The following is a 16,039-nucleotide window of genomic DNA, read 5'->3' on the forward strand; positions in this document are numbered from 1 at the left end:
CTTGGATTCTTGGACTATTTACTGCGTGAATGAACAGTTTAAAACAGAACGAAAAGGTAGGGAACATTTATTGGGGACATGCGTCAATGCCGATGACAGTGAGTTGCTCCCCAGCACACCTCCTGGACCCCACTTGGCACTCGGTCATCGTCATGGCGACACTCCCAACACCTGAGGTCACGCACAGTGGGGCTGAGTCTTCTGGGCATTCCGATGCATTCTGGCATTGACAACTTCCAGCTAATTCTAGAAAAGGGGGGCGGGGGTTAGGACTTGTCCTCACTGAAATATGAGATATAAGTTTGGTGCATTTTCATACTTTGCTCGCTTTCTACAGGATTGAGGAAAACGGCTATGTTTCGACACAAAGAAGGGACAATAGTCAACAAATAAAATAAAACCTCATATTACAGAAATCGCCTGAACTTTTTCTCACCTTTCACTGTTTTAACAGCTGCGATGTGTATTTTTTTTTTTGAACAACAACAAAAATTTTGTCATCACAACGACAATACTTTTAGAGTATTCCTGACTCACGCTGGCACTTTGTTCCCGAGGTATTATTCCCTTCCGGCCAGTCACATTCGTTATCGTTGACCAGCGTAAAACTGCGGCCTAAACATTGCAGAGCTCCGAGCTGGCAAACGCCAAGCACCCGAGGCTGGCCTGAGCTTATTCTGGCACACAACTCCAGAGAAGTCCTTCGAAACACAAAGAAAACACTCAATGATTTCAATTACATTTTCAATGTAAAGAATAGAGTCAGACAAATAATACGCACGGGCACTGGAATGGCATTTTACACACACACTCGGTTTTGCCGACATTCTCCCAGAGTTTACACTTCAGATCCTTGTGAGGAGTCGCAGCTGTGGGGCCTGAGAGGGAAAGTCACATCAGTTTCAAATACAAGGCGAAACGTTAAATCAGGACAAAGACGGGTCTCTGGAGGAGGATCGACGCAGGTTTTGAGCCTTTTCAAGTTTGTGTTGAATGTTAAAGGCAGACTCGTAGAAAAATGAGAGCTGTGTTCTTTTTTTATTTATCTTGAAGTGCCCTGCAATTGACTAGCGACCAGTCCTGTGTTTATTCCACATCTCGCTCAAAGTCAGCTGGGATGCTCCAGCTCACTCGTGAGTCTAAAGAGAAGAAGCGCTCGAGAAAACGGTTGGATGAACGTGAATGAATGCGGCCATGCTATACATACGTCCCGCTCACCTTTCCTACAGTGAGCTGCGGTGGGAGAAGGAGACCATTGAAGACTTGGACTACATATGATTTCTGAAACGTCACCCGTCAGCATGAGTCCCTCGGGACAGGCCAAGGATATCCTGTCTCCAATTGGATAGTTCTCTTTAACGGGCGTGGCCGTGACATCATCGTTGAGATGAGGAAAATTACACGTCGAACCTGCGAACGCAAAACAATGTCTTGCAGTTGAGTGTAATTGGAACCTGCAAGCTAACGATTGAGGTCAAATGTTTCCATACAACTGTGCCAAACTCCACTTTCACCCGGTTCCACCGGAGCCTCATCTTGGTGGCCTTAGACTTGAGCTGTCTAACTTTACTTTAACGCGACATTCATTGATTGCAGTTTCTTTATTTCTCACCGATGTCAATGTAAAATGCACCGGGGAGGACGCTTACTTTTACAAACAATTGCTTCACTCCTCCATGTCTGACTCGGAGTACATTCAGCCAAAGCGTTTCCACTGAGGTAATAGCCATCTATGCAAGAGTACTGCACTATGTGCCCAGCCAAATAAAAGTCACTTGGGGTCTGAAAAACACACACAGAAAGAAATTAGAACACCCATGCCACCTACTGGAAGGGATGTGCAATTACCCTTTATTTTAATTCAGGAAAAAAATAAAACATGTTCCCTGTAGTCACACACGCATCGCCAGGCATCGCACCCTCACCCTTGAGGAAAATCACCCTCTAGCCCCAGTGTGGTGTCCCCCTGGTTTTAAATACTAGTCACACAAAATCCACCTGTATGTAGCCATTTCTGAGGTTTGGAGGAGGTCCACAAATCTTCGGTGGCGTCACAGACAGCCCAAAACATTGCGGCTCCATCATCCTGCGCACAAGTTAGCGACGGATTACACACATGATCATCCTTGTGGATCAATTCTAACGTTGTCATTTTAAGTTTGGAATTGCATTCGATCCGAAATGATTCATGCATACGTCCTTACTGTAAATACTGTAAATCTGCGTCTTCACAGGGTACTTGCTCTACAGGCACCCCGGGGCAGTGCTGGCCACCTCTGCTGGGGCTGGGGTTGTTGCACGTGCGGGATCGTGACTTTTGACCCCCAGAACAAGAGCTCCAGGATGACCAGCAGCTCCAACTGCCATGAATCACGCCTGCAAAAACAGAAGATTGTTGCTCAATGGTGACATTGAATATAATATGTCATATGCACCCCCTACGTTTTGGGGGATATCAGTTATTGAACTTTTCATCGTTCTTCTGATCATTTACCTGGTTGTTCTCCGATCACAGCCCCTTGCTCACATGCTCGTCCTGAGGTTCCAGGGCGACAGATGCACCGGCACTCCGAACCGGTAAGGAGCGCCTGGCCATTGTTCTGACAAGGTTGGCAGTGACACGGGTGCTCCTCTGCCACGTATTCCTCAATGGCTCTTTTCAGGTGAAGCCTTTTTAGTCCTGCACACTGCACCTCCTTTATAAGCTCATACAGAGGGCGCAACTGGAATGCAAGTTTCGAGACAATCAATGGAGAGTACAGCGTTATCGGCTTGAGACAACAACCAGCCTCGCCCCGGTTCATCGAAGGTTTGGAGCAAGCTTGTTTATAAAGCCTTCTTTGAACCCCAATCGAGTCAATAGCCAGTGACTGAATGTCAATACCTTCTTGTCAATGACATCGGGAAAGTCTTTGACAGAGGAGGCCCAGTTGTCATAGGCCTCTCCGTTGACTTCTGGATTTTCGAGATCGAGAACTTTCAAGAGATCCGAAAACGACGGATCGCCCCCAAACGTGTTCACCTTAATGGGCATCTTGTTCACACCTCTTTCTGAAGAGAAGAATATGCAACTTGAGTCTTGGTTCATTGGTCAGAGAGAGCGAGGTCTTAGGGTCACCTTCGTCAAATGATGTCGACTTGGAGAATTTATCACAGACGATTTTGACTTTTCTCCTGAACAGCCTTCGTTTGACCTTTCTCCAGCAATGCTTGTAGTCTATCTTTGTTGCGCCTTGAACACAATTTCAAGAGCGACACCACATCGCATTAACCGCTTTATCATAATTTAAACAAGATCCAACATATTGGCGAGACGAACATTTTTCATTCGCTCCGCGTAAGCCGACTTCAACATGAAGTCAGGTTTATGTTTGTCGGGGACAACCTTTTACCCCTCTCCTTCTATCCACCTAAAATTTTAGCTTGATTTTCTAAAGGCCAACGAATACGGATTTCGATTCTTACTGGATGAGACGAATGCCTGGCGGTCTAATTCCAACAAGCCTTGGTATTCGCCTCCAAGAGAGCCTTCGGCGAGATAGTGCGTGCCGTACGTCTGCAGCAGTCGTCGGTAAGCTGCATAGTTGTATGTGAACGGTAGCGAGAGTAAGGCCTTCCAGAATTCTTCGGCCAGGGTCAGATACTGAGGGGCTGAATTTTGGAACTGGGCCAACTCCACTTTGTTCTTCAGAATGAGGAGCCTGCGATTCTGTTTGACGTTGAGAGAGAATGAGAATCGAATATAAATGGAGGCTAAATCCTTTTTGGAGATACGTTACTTGGTTGCTACCGTTGTTTCCGTGAGCTCTTTGTGAAAGCTGCGACGGTCATGTCCCGTTAAAGAGTTGACCTGGATGTCTTGCATGTAGGACCAGGAGCTTTCATAGGACTCGTCACTCTCCTCGTTGTCCACTTTCACCTGGACAAACAAAACATAACGTAAAGCGCTGCTTCAAATGAAAACATCCGAAATGCTGTTGTCCAACATAACCTTCCTCGACCGCACTTGCACTGTTGTTCCCTGCTTTCCAACTAAATTATTCTCTTCTGGAACCTTAAAAAGCTGGGACAACGTTGATTTCTGTACACTTCGGTGAATTGTTTCCCTGTTGTGAAATCTTCTCTTTGCATGTTGAAAGCCATGGAATTTTTTTCAAATGGAATTTTATGAACCACGGATGGACTGCATTAAGTTCATCAGCGACAAACTACTTTGCAAGTGTGAACGAGTACAATAGCCCAAGAGGAAACTGCTCTTTATGGACTAATACAACCGATAACTGTGCTTTCGTTGCCTGCTATGTCCCTGGAAAGTGTCGGTGGCCCATCGAGTGCTAAATTTTCAGAAATTATGAATGACAATGAATAAAAAAATATATATATATATATATATAAAAAAATCGGAATATGGTATATGGCTGGTCATGCGTTATTTACATACAAAAAAACAGTGGTCAGTTGCACTAAAAGCCTGGAAATAAAACTTACAAGTTATTTCACGTTTGGGGTGCATAAAAATCCATCTCTACGTTACACCTGCACGCATACAGACTTGTAGTTTGACTTTCCCCAGTGAAGAGTGTGCAAGAGAGAAATCAAATGTTTTAAGGGCATTTCAAAGTGAATGGCACAAAGACATTTAAACATGTCTTGCCCTATCAACCATTCATTCGGTGATTTTTACCCTCTGGGTTTTTTTTCCTGCTCTTTTTTTTCCACATTGCTAGCACGTACTGGCAGAAGGTACTTTGCCAGCATGTGTTTTCTTTTACTCACCTCAAAATTGTACCTGAGGATGTTCTGTGGGAGTCGATAATAAATTTTATGGTCCCCACTGAACACCTTTCTGCACTGCCCACCAAAACTCAGTGTATTGATCACACCTGCCCTCAGTTTCCCTGTAAGCACGTCGTACCTGGTAAGAGGAACAACAAGGCCACCACATTTACAAACCTCAGTGTCATATCTAAAGTATGGCACTAAATAGTGTCTAAAGATGAATGTGTGCTTTGATTTTGAAAAACTCACCCTCTGCCAGTCAACTCAGAGTTGGGCGGCGTTTTGTCAAGCTCGCATACAAACTGACTGCTATCTGCCTGGCAGCCTCTCTCATCCAGACCGTCTTCACAGTCCTGATCTCCATTGCACACCAGAGACTGGCTAATGCAGTGACCTTCGTCGACGACATTTGAGACAACAATTGAAAGAATGTCAAAATTCCCCGCATTCTATTTTGATTCAAAAAGGAAAAATACTTTCGGTGGCTTGTGCTTTTTAGCTCACCGGATGTGCATCGGAATCTTCGGCCACAACCCGATTCTAGAGGGCATCCCTTTTGTGGCACGCAAGCATTCGATTCGACGCGTTCTCCTGAGCATGGTGCACCACCAAATTGGGCATACACCTCCACGGTTCGAGTGCGCACCTGGTGGGTATAATGGGTGTCAATTAGAATGTGAATGTGGAAAAAAAAATGTATATGTACACTTGCCGCAAATCTGAACATTACTATTGTAATGAAGGTTGCAAACTAGCGAAAGCTACCTTCGTTTTGGTGCAGCCGTCACACTCGGACCAATCTCCAAAAGACCCCCATCTGCAGTTTATTGGCTGCTGGCAGCTAGACAAGTACCGTGAACATTTTTTTGAAAAATAAAATGGAATCTCACATACTTTCTATGCATAAGTGGAATTTATCAGGTGCTACATTCTCATGTTACGGGTGAGAAAGCAGCTGATGAACATAAATTCATTCATTCATTCATTCATCTTCCTAACCGCTTGATCCTCACTAGGGTCGCGGGGGGTGCTGGAGCCTATCTCAGCCGTCTTTGGGCAGTAGGCGGGGGACACCCCGAATCGGTTGCCAGCCAATCGCAGGGCACACGGAGACGAACAACCATCCACGCTCACACTCACACCTAGGGACAATTTAGAGTGTTCAATCAGCCTGCCATGCATATTTTTGGAATGTGGGAGGAAACCGGAGCACCCGGAGAAAACCCACGCAGGCCCGGGGAGAACATGCAAACTCCACACAGGGAGGCCGGAGCTGGAATCGAACCCGGTACCTCTGCACTGTGAAGCCGACGTGCTAACCACTGGACTATCGGGCCGCCCATGAACATAAATATCATTGACAAATAAATTAAAGCAGTCATAGATTTAAACAACCCCCCCCTCCGCCCCACACACACACACACTGTTCATCTATTTGTTACTTACTGAACAGGAAAAAGAAATGCGAGCAGAAAAGCCAAAGAAGGCAGCGCTCCAGCCAACTCCAACTGTTCACATAAAACAAGAACAAACATGACTTCACGAATTTGAATTCTATGAAAAGCCACCAAAAAAAACACACATGAGAGGCAAATCAAAAAAGGACACGATCAGACTGAAGTAACGGAATCTGATCCGCACTGTACGGTAAATATCCAACCATGAAGAGGATTCTCAGGCTTTACCTTCATGCTGCCTTCCTCCGATGCTTGTTCTGTCCGGCGGCGTAAGCCACAGTGGCATATCACCAGCAATGAGAGATTACTCAACAGAGGTCCATCTTTTGGAATTCCCCCCCCCCCCGCCCCCCCCCCCGGCGAAAGCCTTGTCTATCAAATTGGAACAAGCGCGTTTCATATGCTTGACTACATACACACTGTGAGCCAGAGTTGTCGGTTCAAATCCCAAATCATTTTAATGTACGGTGTGAGTGTCCAACAATAAATTAAGATAATTCCCACTTGAATACTGTTCATAACATTTGAATCCTGACTGAAAGCAAATGTTTGAAAGCATTTTACTCTGTCAGAGTGCTCCATTATAAGAACTGTTGCGTAATCGTTGTTTATTCCGAACAGGGCCATCAGCAGCTGAGTGTGCTGGAACAGGACAAAGGTCAACACATCCTATTTACTGAACCGTTTCACGATATCGGGGTGGGGTGGGGGGTGGGGGGGGTCGTCAATTTTTTTTTCGCTTGAGGCCCACTTACAGCAAAATGGAATTTATATTACGCGCGGTTCCTGGAAAGCTCACATTTTATGCGCTTCCCATATTTCGCCAACAGGTGGCGTGCACAACTTCAATATTACATTTGAACAGCCGCGGACCTTGACTGTACTCACTCCCCAGACGACACAACGTAGCGTAGTTGGACCCCCCTCCCCCCGGTTGTACTTCGCCGGTGTTATTTACAAATCTTGTATTTGAATCAACGGAATCCGATGGGAACGCGCGGCTGTGCAACGCGGCTTGTTTTCCACTTCTCAGCGGTGAGCGAGTTGAAGTCTGCTCTCGTGTTTTTTGCATGTTTAACTTGCTCGTGTTCCATAAGAGTCGTCACGCGTTTGGGCTTGGTAGTACGCTATCGAAAGGCGAGTCACAACTCCTCGCTTTGGACTTTTCTCGAGGAATGTTGTTGCGCGATCCTCGACAGCGCGTCAAAGGGGAACATTCATTTGGCATTGAGAACGAAACGGAGGGGATGTAAACAGATTGTTCTTCATATCCTTAACAACAGGAAGAGATTGTTCACAGATTGCAAAAACAAAACAAAAAAAAACTGTTGTGACTCTGTTGTAGCATTTTTTTTTCTTGCAAGTCTGGTTGACAACCCTGCAAAGTGTGTTTGTGTGTGTGTGTGTGTGTGTGTAATTCTCCATGTTCTAATTGAATGGTCATTTGCATCCTTTTCCTGCAATTATATATGCATGTTTCCTCTCTTTGTTATGAGTTGCGTATATGTTGTGCAATACAATTCATATGTCAATACTACACTTGGAGGGGGGTTTTGGAATTCAGGAGTCACGCAAGGACGTGACATGAAGTCTTTTTGAGCGGCCGCCAAGTGTTGGGCAAATCATGAGCCAAGTTTTTGTGGCCCTGTTATAACCGATTCCGGCTGTTCAATATAAAAATACAATAAATTGTCGGGATGATTTCGTATGAAGTGTTTTTATAGTGTAAAAATTGTATTTGTGTTGTGTCATCTGCAGCGGAGGCCGTTTAAGTCTGCCCGATATTATGCGGTCGACTTAATCCGAGTCTCAATGTGGGGAATTGGTGTATGGTGTAAAAACCCAGCATCAAATGAATCTAATGTACAACATTAATTGGAGAATCTGAATAATGGACGACTGGCTGATTGTTTTTCCATTGATAGTTTTGTGACTCGCAAGGCTTCAAGTATCCGTAAGTCCACATTATTTTGTTGCTCAAAAACAACGTGACGGTTGATTTCCATCGGGTCCAGGGGAGCGGCATTTTTTGTAAGCTATTTTATTGGCGTGCGGCGCGTATCATTGTTCTCTTACTCTTGAAATGGAATGAGGAGGGAGAGCCTTCTGACGCAAGGGTACAGATGTGCCTGTGCTGAGTTGATTCGGCTCTGCGGGCTGTACTGAGCACACTTGCCATATGTTTTGCCTTCGCAGATCAACATAATGGCTGCCGTTTTCTTTCTTTGTCTTCACTGCGTCACCGCCTCAGTGTTGGAATCTGCTTCTCGCAAAGGTATGTTGAAAAAGATCAGGATTCATTTGCTCACTATTGTTGTTGGCTGATTAGATGGAGATACGGCCATTGAAGGGTTTTAGCATGTTGAGCAAGGCTCAAAGTAAAGTACGTGCATCATGAATAAGTACAGTATTACGATACCGCGTTTTGGATTTGAAAGCCGCCCTTGACCACCCGGATGTTGTCTGTGTCGTTATATCAACCTGATTTCAAAAACCGCAGTGGTGTTAATTTGGTTAAAAGGCAACTGAAATAGCAGGAAAATAGAATATAGCCCCTTGGAGAATCGCGGCTTGGTGGTAAGATGTGTTGCAAAACCACAAAACGCCTTCCACAAGGAGAGCAGCCTGCAGATTTCTAGGGAATTGCCTTCCCAGGAATTTTGTGAAGCTCAAACAATGGCGAGTCGCTCGTTTCAAGTGCAAAGGAAGAAAACAGCTTTGTGTTCATGGATCTTGTTTTATCCACAGACAGACAATAAATTCACGTCCCCGTTGACCATCCACGTCCCGACTTCCTGTGCTGCTTCTTGTTATGTAACTCGTCTGTTTAGAGCAGAGAGGGGAGCTTTAGAGTCTGAGGAATGCCCATTCTAGACATCTACGGCATGATGTAAAGCAAAAAAAAAAAACTTGATGCAGTGCCGTTTTCATATACAATAAAGGACGTCTGTTGGACGGGCGAAATCTATATGGCAGAAACAAAAATCTATAAGGTAAATACGGATTTTTATGATTCATGACATACTGACTTATGTTTGTGCCGCACTCGTTTGGTCAAAATTTGGGACGTTACCGTCGTAAAAGGCTCAAGATTGCAAGCCAAAGCGTTCAGTAAGTTAACAACCGGAACTGAAGTCGATACATTCACCGTCTTTCATCTTGCTTATTGTACAGATCAATTTATCGCTTGTTTGTTAAAAAGAAGAAGGAAAAAAAACGCATGGCAAGTGCACAAACCAAATTGCCTATTACATCACAATAAACTTGCAACAACGGTATTTTTTTCAAAGTAGCTCAGCCCTGAGTCTTGAGGTGAAAAAAAAAACGTTCTGATGTCATGATTTCGAGCAAGGACACAGCAGCATCTAACATTTCCACAGTGTCGAATTTGACCAAAGTTTACCGCCGATCGGTGTGCTCAAGTCTAGTAACTGATTAACTTGAGCGCAGGGCAAATTAACGGCGGCTAATATTTCCCTGCCAAATGGTGGGTGGTTGTAAACTAATTTTGTTGTCAGAATAATCTTCAACGAAAGAATTGTCTTTTTGTTGAGCTTGATGATAAAATTAGACACCCCCCCCCCCCCGCCCTCCCTTCCAATCCTCCCAAAAAGTGTCCTGGCGTAGACAGAAAATAGCTGCTTGGCTAAGTGACATGGCAGTAATGTGACAGCTTGCGCTGAAGAGCAGTAAAGGGACTTCCTGGAAGATGAAAATGTTTGCACTTGCGGCCAAGCGAGAGCCCAGTTGCTCCATAAAAGTACAACTGAGCTTCTCTCTTGGGCAAAAGCGATTAAAGAAACAGAAGGAAAAAAAACAGAATTTAGAATCGTCATGTTCTAATGCAGCATGTCCAAAGTCCGGCCCGGGGGCCAAATCCGGCCCGCGGTCGAATTTCATCCGGCCCTCGGCCCCTGTCATAAAATCAGTGCCGTCTGGCCCGCAGGTTGGGCGCAATGGAACACGTGTTGCATTGACTGAGGTCTCGTAGACTGGTGAGTGAGGTTTTATAGAGTACTGCTTCCCTCTAGTGGCTAAATGAGTAATAGCATTCACTAAATGAGTAATAGCATTTAGACACTAGAGGGCAGTAGCTACGAGACATCACTCACGAGTTAACAAGACATCACTCCGTGTTTATATTGACTGATAGGGGGCCAACATTTTACCACATAAAATCTGGCCCCCTTGGCAAAAAGTTTGGACACCCCTGTTCTAATGCTTTTCTCTCTCGTTCCTTCGATGCTTTCCTAGAAACACCCGTCAAGTATCCACATCTCACTGGCTGCGTGTCCACCAATATGGAGACCTTCCACTGCAGATGGGATGTCGGTACCTTGCAGAACATCTCCAAGCCACAAGATGTGCGCTTATTCTACGTGACCAATTCGTAAGCGGAAAAGTTCTGTCTGGACTTACAAAGTACCAATAGGCAAAACACCGTTCGTCCATACCAAGTAGTTTGTTTTTCCGTCACGGCTGGGGCTCTATTGAGGATAAAGTTGTTATTGGCGGTGGGTTTTTTTTTTGGCATGATTGGTCATTAAAGGGGAGGGCCGGTAGTCCAGTGGTTAGCACGTCGGCTTCACAGCGCAGAGGTACCGGGTTCGATTCCAGCTCCGGCCTCCCTGTGTGGAGTTTGCATGTTCTCCCTGGGCCTGCGTGGGTTTTCTCCGGGTGCTCCGGTTTCCTCCTACATTCCAAGAACATGCGTGGCAGGCTGATTGAACACTCTAAATTGTCCCTAGGTGTGAGTGTGGTTGGTTGTTCGTCTCAGTGTGCCCTGTGATTGGCTGGCAACCGATTCAGGGTGTCCCCCCGCCTACTGCCCGGAGACGGCTGGGATGGGCTCCAGCACCCCCCGCGACCCTAGTGAGGATCAAGCGGCTCGGAAGATGAATGAATGAAAATTTGTAAATTTCCCCAGTGTGGGACGAATAAAGGATATCTTATCATAATGAATGAATGAATGAATGAATGAATGGTCATTAAAGAGCGGTTCAACCTGGTGTATGTAACTTGTAAGTATCAAATATATTAAAAAAATAAACAATAAACCCCCTGCCTTTGCACTTTAGGGCAAATTTGGCACGGGATGCAACGCGCTTATCGTTGCCCCGCTTGAATTGTTACTTCCAGCCACCTCTTATGATACCGTCCAGATGATCCCCCCCCCCCCCCCCCATATATTCTCGCAGACCCCTGCAGGCATCTCCGAAAGAGTGGAGCGAGTGTCCGCATTACTCCACGGAGAGCTTAAACGAGTGTTTCTTCAGTGAAAACCACACATCGGTCTGGATCGATTACAGCGTTCAGCTGCGCTCAAGAGATCAAAGCGTCCTCTATGACCAGGAGCACTTCAATGTTCAGGACATTGGTGAGTTTCACGCAAGACAAAAAGATATCATGCGGGGAAGAATGAAAAATCAATGTCTGCTTCCAGTGCAACCCGATCCGCCTCTCGGCGTGAACTGGACAATGCTGAACGTGAGCTTGACCGGTAACTTCTATGACATCATGCTCAGTTGGAAGCCGCCTCCATCTGCGGACGTGGAGATGGGATGGATGACGTTAGAGTATGAGGTCCAGCACCGCAAAGTAGATTCTGAACACTGGGATACGGTGCGTGTTCATTCATTCATTCATTCATTCATCTTCCGAGCCGCTTGAGCCTCACTAGGGTCGCGGGGGGTGCTGGAACCTATCCCAGCTGTCTTCGGGCAGTAGGCGGGGGACACCCTGAATCGGTTGCCAGCCAATCGCAGGGCACACAGAGACGAACAACCATCCACGCCCACACTCACACCTAGGGACAATTTAGAGTGTTCAATCAGCCTGCCACGCATGTTTTTTGGAATGTGGGAGGAAACCGGAGCACCCGGGGAAAACCCACGCAGGTCCGGGGAGAACATGAGAAAGCCCGAAGACACTGGGATAGGCTCCAGCACCCCCCGCGGAATATTCGATTCCAGCCGGAGCTGGAATCGAACCCGGTACCTCTGCACTGTGAAGCCGACGTGCTAACCACAGGGCTACCGGGCTGCCCGGTGCGTGTTCAATGCACTTTATATACGCGGACTGTTTCGTTCCCCATTGAGACATGTTGTTGACTATTTTGTTTCCCCGACTCATGACTGATCCCCACTATTTGAAATACGAATCCAAAATGTGTTTTCTGAAATGTGACTCTGTTGTTGACGACAGGCCGAGCTTGTAAAAAGCACACATTGTTCTCTGTACGGGCTTCAAAGCGATGTCCATTATGAAGTTCGGGTGCGCTGCAAAAAGCACGGCGAGAAGAAGTTTGGAGGCTTCAGCGACTCGATATTTGTCCATGTTTCATCTCAAGGTAAAAAACCAAACATGTTTGTTCTTAAGGGTTACAGCAGATCCACTGAAAAGTCGATAACACACGTAGGGATGAACTTCACCGGAAAATTGCAGGACGACAATTCATGAGAACACTCTACAAACACAAAAGTATAAACGGGACATGATTACAGCAGCAGTGGCCAAATTTATTTTCACAGAAGATCTACGATACAAGTAAACAACCTCTCGAACACCCGTGCACACCCACACACACGCATTCCATGATGAGAAGAAGAAGAAGAAGAAAACCTTTATTAGTCTCACAATGGAGAAATTCACAATTCACAGCAGCAAAGTTATGAAAGTAAGAAGTAGAACAACAAAAAAATAGGAGCTGCTGGAAAGGCAGCCACTCTTGCGGCGGCATTTTGAAGTCAAAAATAACAAAAATAACACAAGACAACACATAGGACACAGACAGTCGTTCAATCTTCACCAATTTTCTGCATACACTTTGTTGTCTGAAGCAGTTCTAGATGAAAGAGGAGAGGATCAAAGTGTCCTTTCTCCAGTGGATCAGAGACGTCATGCTGAAAATGTGCACACGTCTGCTACAAGCTAAGTTTTGTAAGCAAACACAAAGCTGTAGCATCCATTGACGAAAAGAGATTAGTTCACTTCTCCTGTCCCACGTAATCCGCTTCAAACTCCAAGCTGCGACTCCCAGCTCCAAATCTGCATCGGCACTCCGTGCCAAGACAGCCATAACCACACAAAGAACTACACTAAACACATGCAGGGGGTTTTTTTTCTCCCCCCCCCCACCCCCACCCCCTTTTTTTCTTTTGAGCAATTATAATATCTGATCCCGTGTGTCTTGACTTTTCCAGCATCAAGATTTCCTTTGTTGGCTTTACTCATCATTGGCACCTTGTGCTTGGTAGCCATCCTGATGTTGGCCGTCATATCGCAGCAGGAAAAGTAGGTCACATGTATACTGCAGCAGGTCGGCTATTCCAACAAGTATTTACAGTAAATGATTTACAGTTTCTAGCTCTTCAAACAAAGTAACACTTTGACCTTAGAGTGCAAGTACATAGAGAACTTAAAAAAACACACACACACATTCAGCAGTATACTAATTGTGCCAGCTCAGATACGTTTGTTCCATTTTTTTATTTTATTTTATTTTTTTTGCATTTGACATTTTCACCTTTCCTTTCTCAAGATTGTTGGTCATTCTTCTACCACCTGTTCCTGGACCTAAAATAAGAGGAATTGACCCTGAACTACTCAAGGTATCCACAAATACTTGATTCTGCATTTTTGCTTGGCAATGAAATAAAATGATCAGTATCAATTAATAACATAACCAAGTAGCACCAAAAATATATATTTATATACATTTTTGTGTGTCCACTTTTGTCCTGTGCAGATATTGTGACATGTTACTGGTCCCAGTAACCGTAATAGTATTACAAAATGTATAAGGAATGCCTCGTTATATTACTTTGTTCCCGTCTCAACGTATTATATTACCATAGCGCGTTACAAAAGTCACGGGCTACCTCCTACACCGATCATTATATTTTGCTCTATTTGATGATTCATCAAACAAAAGTTGTCAACTTCTGTCTTAAAGTTGTATTTCTATAATCCCGCAGAAAGGGAAGTTAAAGGAATTGACATCCATTCTGGGCTCCCCCCCTGATCTGAGGCCAGAGCTGTACACCAACGACGCCTGGGTGGAATTCATCGATCTGGACTTTGAGGAGCAGAGCGACCGACTAACGAACTTGGAGAGCGATTTTCTCATGGATCGATCGTTGTTCTCCAACTGCTCACATCTTTCCATGGGCTTCAGGGATGATGACTCAGGCCGCGCGAGCTGCTGTGATCCTGATCTGGTCAGCAATGCAGAAACATCACATTTGCATTCCCTCGGCACAAACCAAATCCGCAATAAGGAGCCGGCTATTGCTTCTCGACCGGGTTGCCCGAGCCCAAACGCCACAGCGGGTGAGCCTCCTTCAGAAGTCCCTTCCAGAGAGGCATTGTACACGCAGGTAAGCGAGATTAAGCCATCTGGCAAGGTGCTGCTCTCCCCCGAGGATGAGATGCAAAACAATGCACTCACAGATGCCAAAGAAATCCAAACAGCAGGAAAAAAGGAGGACAAGAACAATCCGGAACCCCACGTAAGCTACACCTCGGAGCTCAATGCGGGAAAAATGAGCCCATCTTTGCCTGCGTGCAATTTTAATGACTTATGTTCAACGGGTGAAGACTCGAGTTCTACATCAGAGGACGTCGAGGGGCAAAAGAGCCTCGTACGAACATCGAATTCAATACCTTCCTCGCAGCAGACGGCCTCAAAGGCCATAACAACACCAGATGGCTACCTGACCCCCGACCTTTTGGGGAGTATTACACCATGAACCTGCAATGACGTTTCTAAAGTTAAAATGAGTCTGTCAGCGGTCAGGACAAACTCCTAAAAAAAAGTCTTGATGATTTATGACTGGGAGTAGTATGTGTCAGTGTTGAATGTCAGTTCACTAAAAATAGAGAGAGATGCGACACTGCCCCTAGTGGCAGATGTGTTTACTTCATAAACAAAAAGGAACCCGTATTATAATCCAGAGTTGAAATGCGTCTGTCGGTGCACATAAAATTTGACCGTGCGTCATCTCACGTCAGTTTGTGCAAGCCTATTTTGGGGTAACATGCTAGCTAATACGCTTGATGAGCTTCATGCGGAAGTGCTTGCGTTGAACAATTTAACTACTGAATTGACATTTATATACCATTGATTCATGATTGTGTACAAGCCAGAAGCATGTGTTGATGCTTTTACGATGCTCCTTTTGCAAACGCCATTTTTCACAGAATTTTAAATGCATGCTGTCCTTCATTTCCTTAAACCGTATATGCCGAAAGCATTTTTTTACAGAATGTATACAGGTGTTTGTATCCCATATTCAGGGTGAACTTTCATGTAAATGGACTGTTCATTGTGACTTAGATTTCAAAACGATCTCACAATGTGTTGCCATGTTTTTATACAGCATAAATACAGAATAAAAACGCTATGTGACAAATTGGACTGTCATCATGATTTCTGTGTACATTGTCTGGTTCTTGTGCGGTGGAATTCATGCGACACAAATATGCAGTAGTCAAGTCTGAACAAAGACTGATTGGAAAGTGGATCCCATAAATGCAGACTCAGATCAGTGGCGATACAAAAAATATTTTATTTGCAGAAAGGAGAGAGGCCAACAAACTACAAACACAAATCACTGGGGACAAACAGCCAGGAAAACCAATCAAGAACAAAAACACGCTTGCAACCGGCAAAAGGAAAATTTGACAAACAAAAATCCACAAAGCAAAATGACAAAAGTGCAAACACACAAACATAACACTAGTAAAATAACTTGAACAAAAGGACATGTGCAACACAAAAAGCAATCGAAACAAAAGCAACT

General features: G+C 45.0%; 2 protein-coding genes across 4 annotated transcripts; one reads left to right on the top strand and one right to left on the bottom strand.

Moving 5' to 3' along the window:
• Position 1: 1 nt before the first annotated feature.
• c7b (complement component 7b) lies at positions 2-6,582 on the bottom strand. Of its 3 annotated transcripts, none has more exons than XM_052051092.1 (18): positions 6,465-6,582; positions 6,226-6,287; positions 5,545-5,620; positions 5,284-5,425; positions 5,029-5,173; positions 4,777-4,915; positions 3,791-3,919; positions 3,466-3,709; positions 3,119-3,232; positions 2,885-3,051; positions 2,495-2,723; positions 2,205-2,376; positions 1,999-2,086; positions 1,650-1,782; positions 1,219-1,410; positions 782-878; positions 538-701; positions 2-240 (listed from the first exon to the last, which is right to left on the bottom strand). In XM_052051092.1, the coding sequence occupies exons 1-18, from the start codon at positions 6,468-6,470 to the stop codon at positions 68-70; spliced, it is 2,472 nt and encodes an 823-aa protein (XP_051907052.1). In that variant the 5' UTR covers positions 6,471-6,582; the 3' UTR covers positions 2-67. The 3 variants fall into 3 exon arrangements, with proteins under 3 accessions (XP_051907052.1, XP_051907051.1, XP_051907053.1); XM_052051091.1 differs by having other exon boundaries at positions 2-246; positions 6,465-6,581; XM_052051093.1 differs by lacking the exons at positions 4,777-4,915; positions 5,029-5,173; positions 5,284-5,425 and having other exon boundaries at positions 2-246; positions 6,465-6,580.
• Positions 6,583-7,118: 536 nt separating this feature from the next.
• ghrb (growth hormone receptor b) lies at positions 7,119-15,624 on the top strand. The gene is made up of 9 exons (XM_052051108.1): positions 7,119-7,271; positions 8,433-8,511; positions 10,491-10,626; positions 11,435-11,613; positions 11,680-11,858; positions 12,441-12,585; positions 13,439-13,529; positions 13,777-13,846; positions 14,213-15,624. The coding sequence occupies exons 1-9, from the start codon at positions 7,224-7,226 to the stop codon at positions 14,984-14,986; spliced, it is 1,701 nt and encodes a 566-aa protein (XP_051907068.1). The 5' UTR covers positions 7,119-7,223; the 3' UTR covers positions 14,987-15,624.
• Positions 15,625-16,039: the final 415 nt, after the last annotated feature.

This window comes from Hippocampus zosterae, chromosome 18 (genome assembly GCF_025434085.1).
Source record: "Hippocampus zosterae strain Florida chromosome 18, ASM2543408v3, whole genome shotgun sequence".
NCBI classification, from domain to species: domain Eukaryota; kingdom Metazoa; phylum Chordata; class Actinopteri; order Syngnathiformes; family Syngnathidae; genus Hippocampus; species Hippocampus zosterae.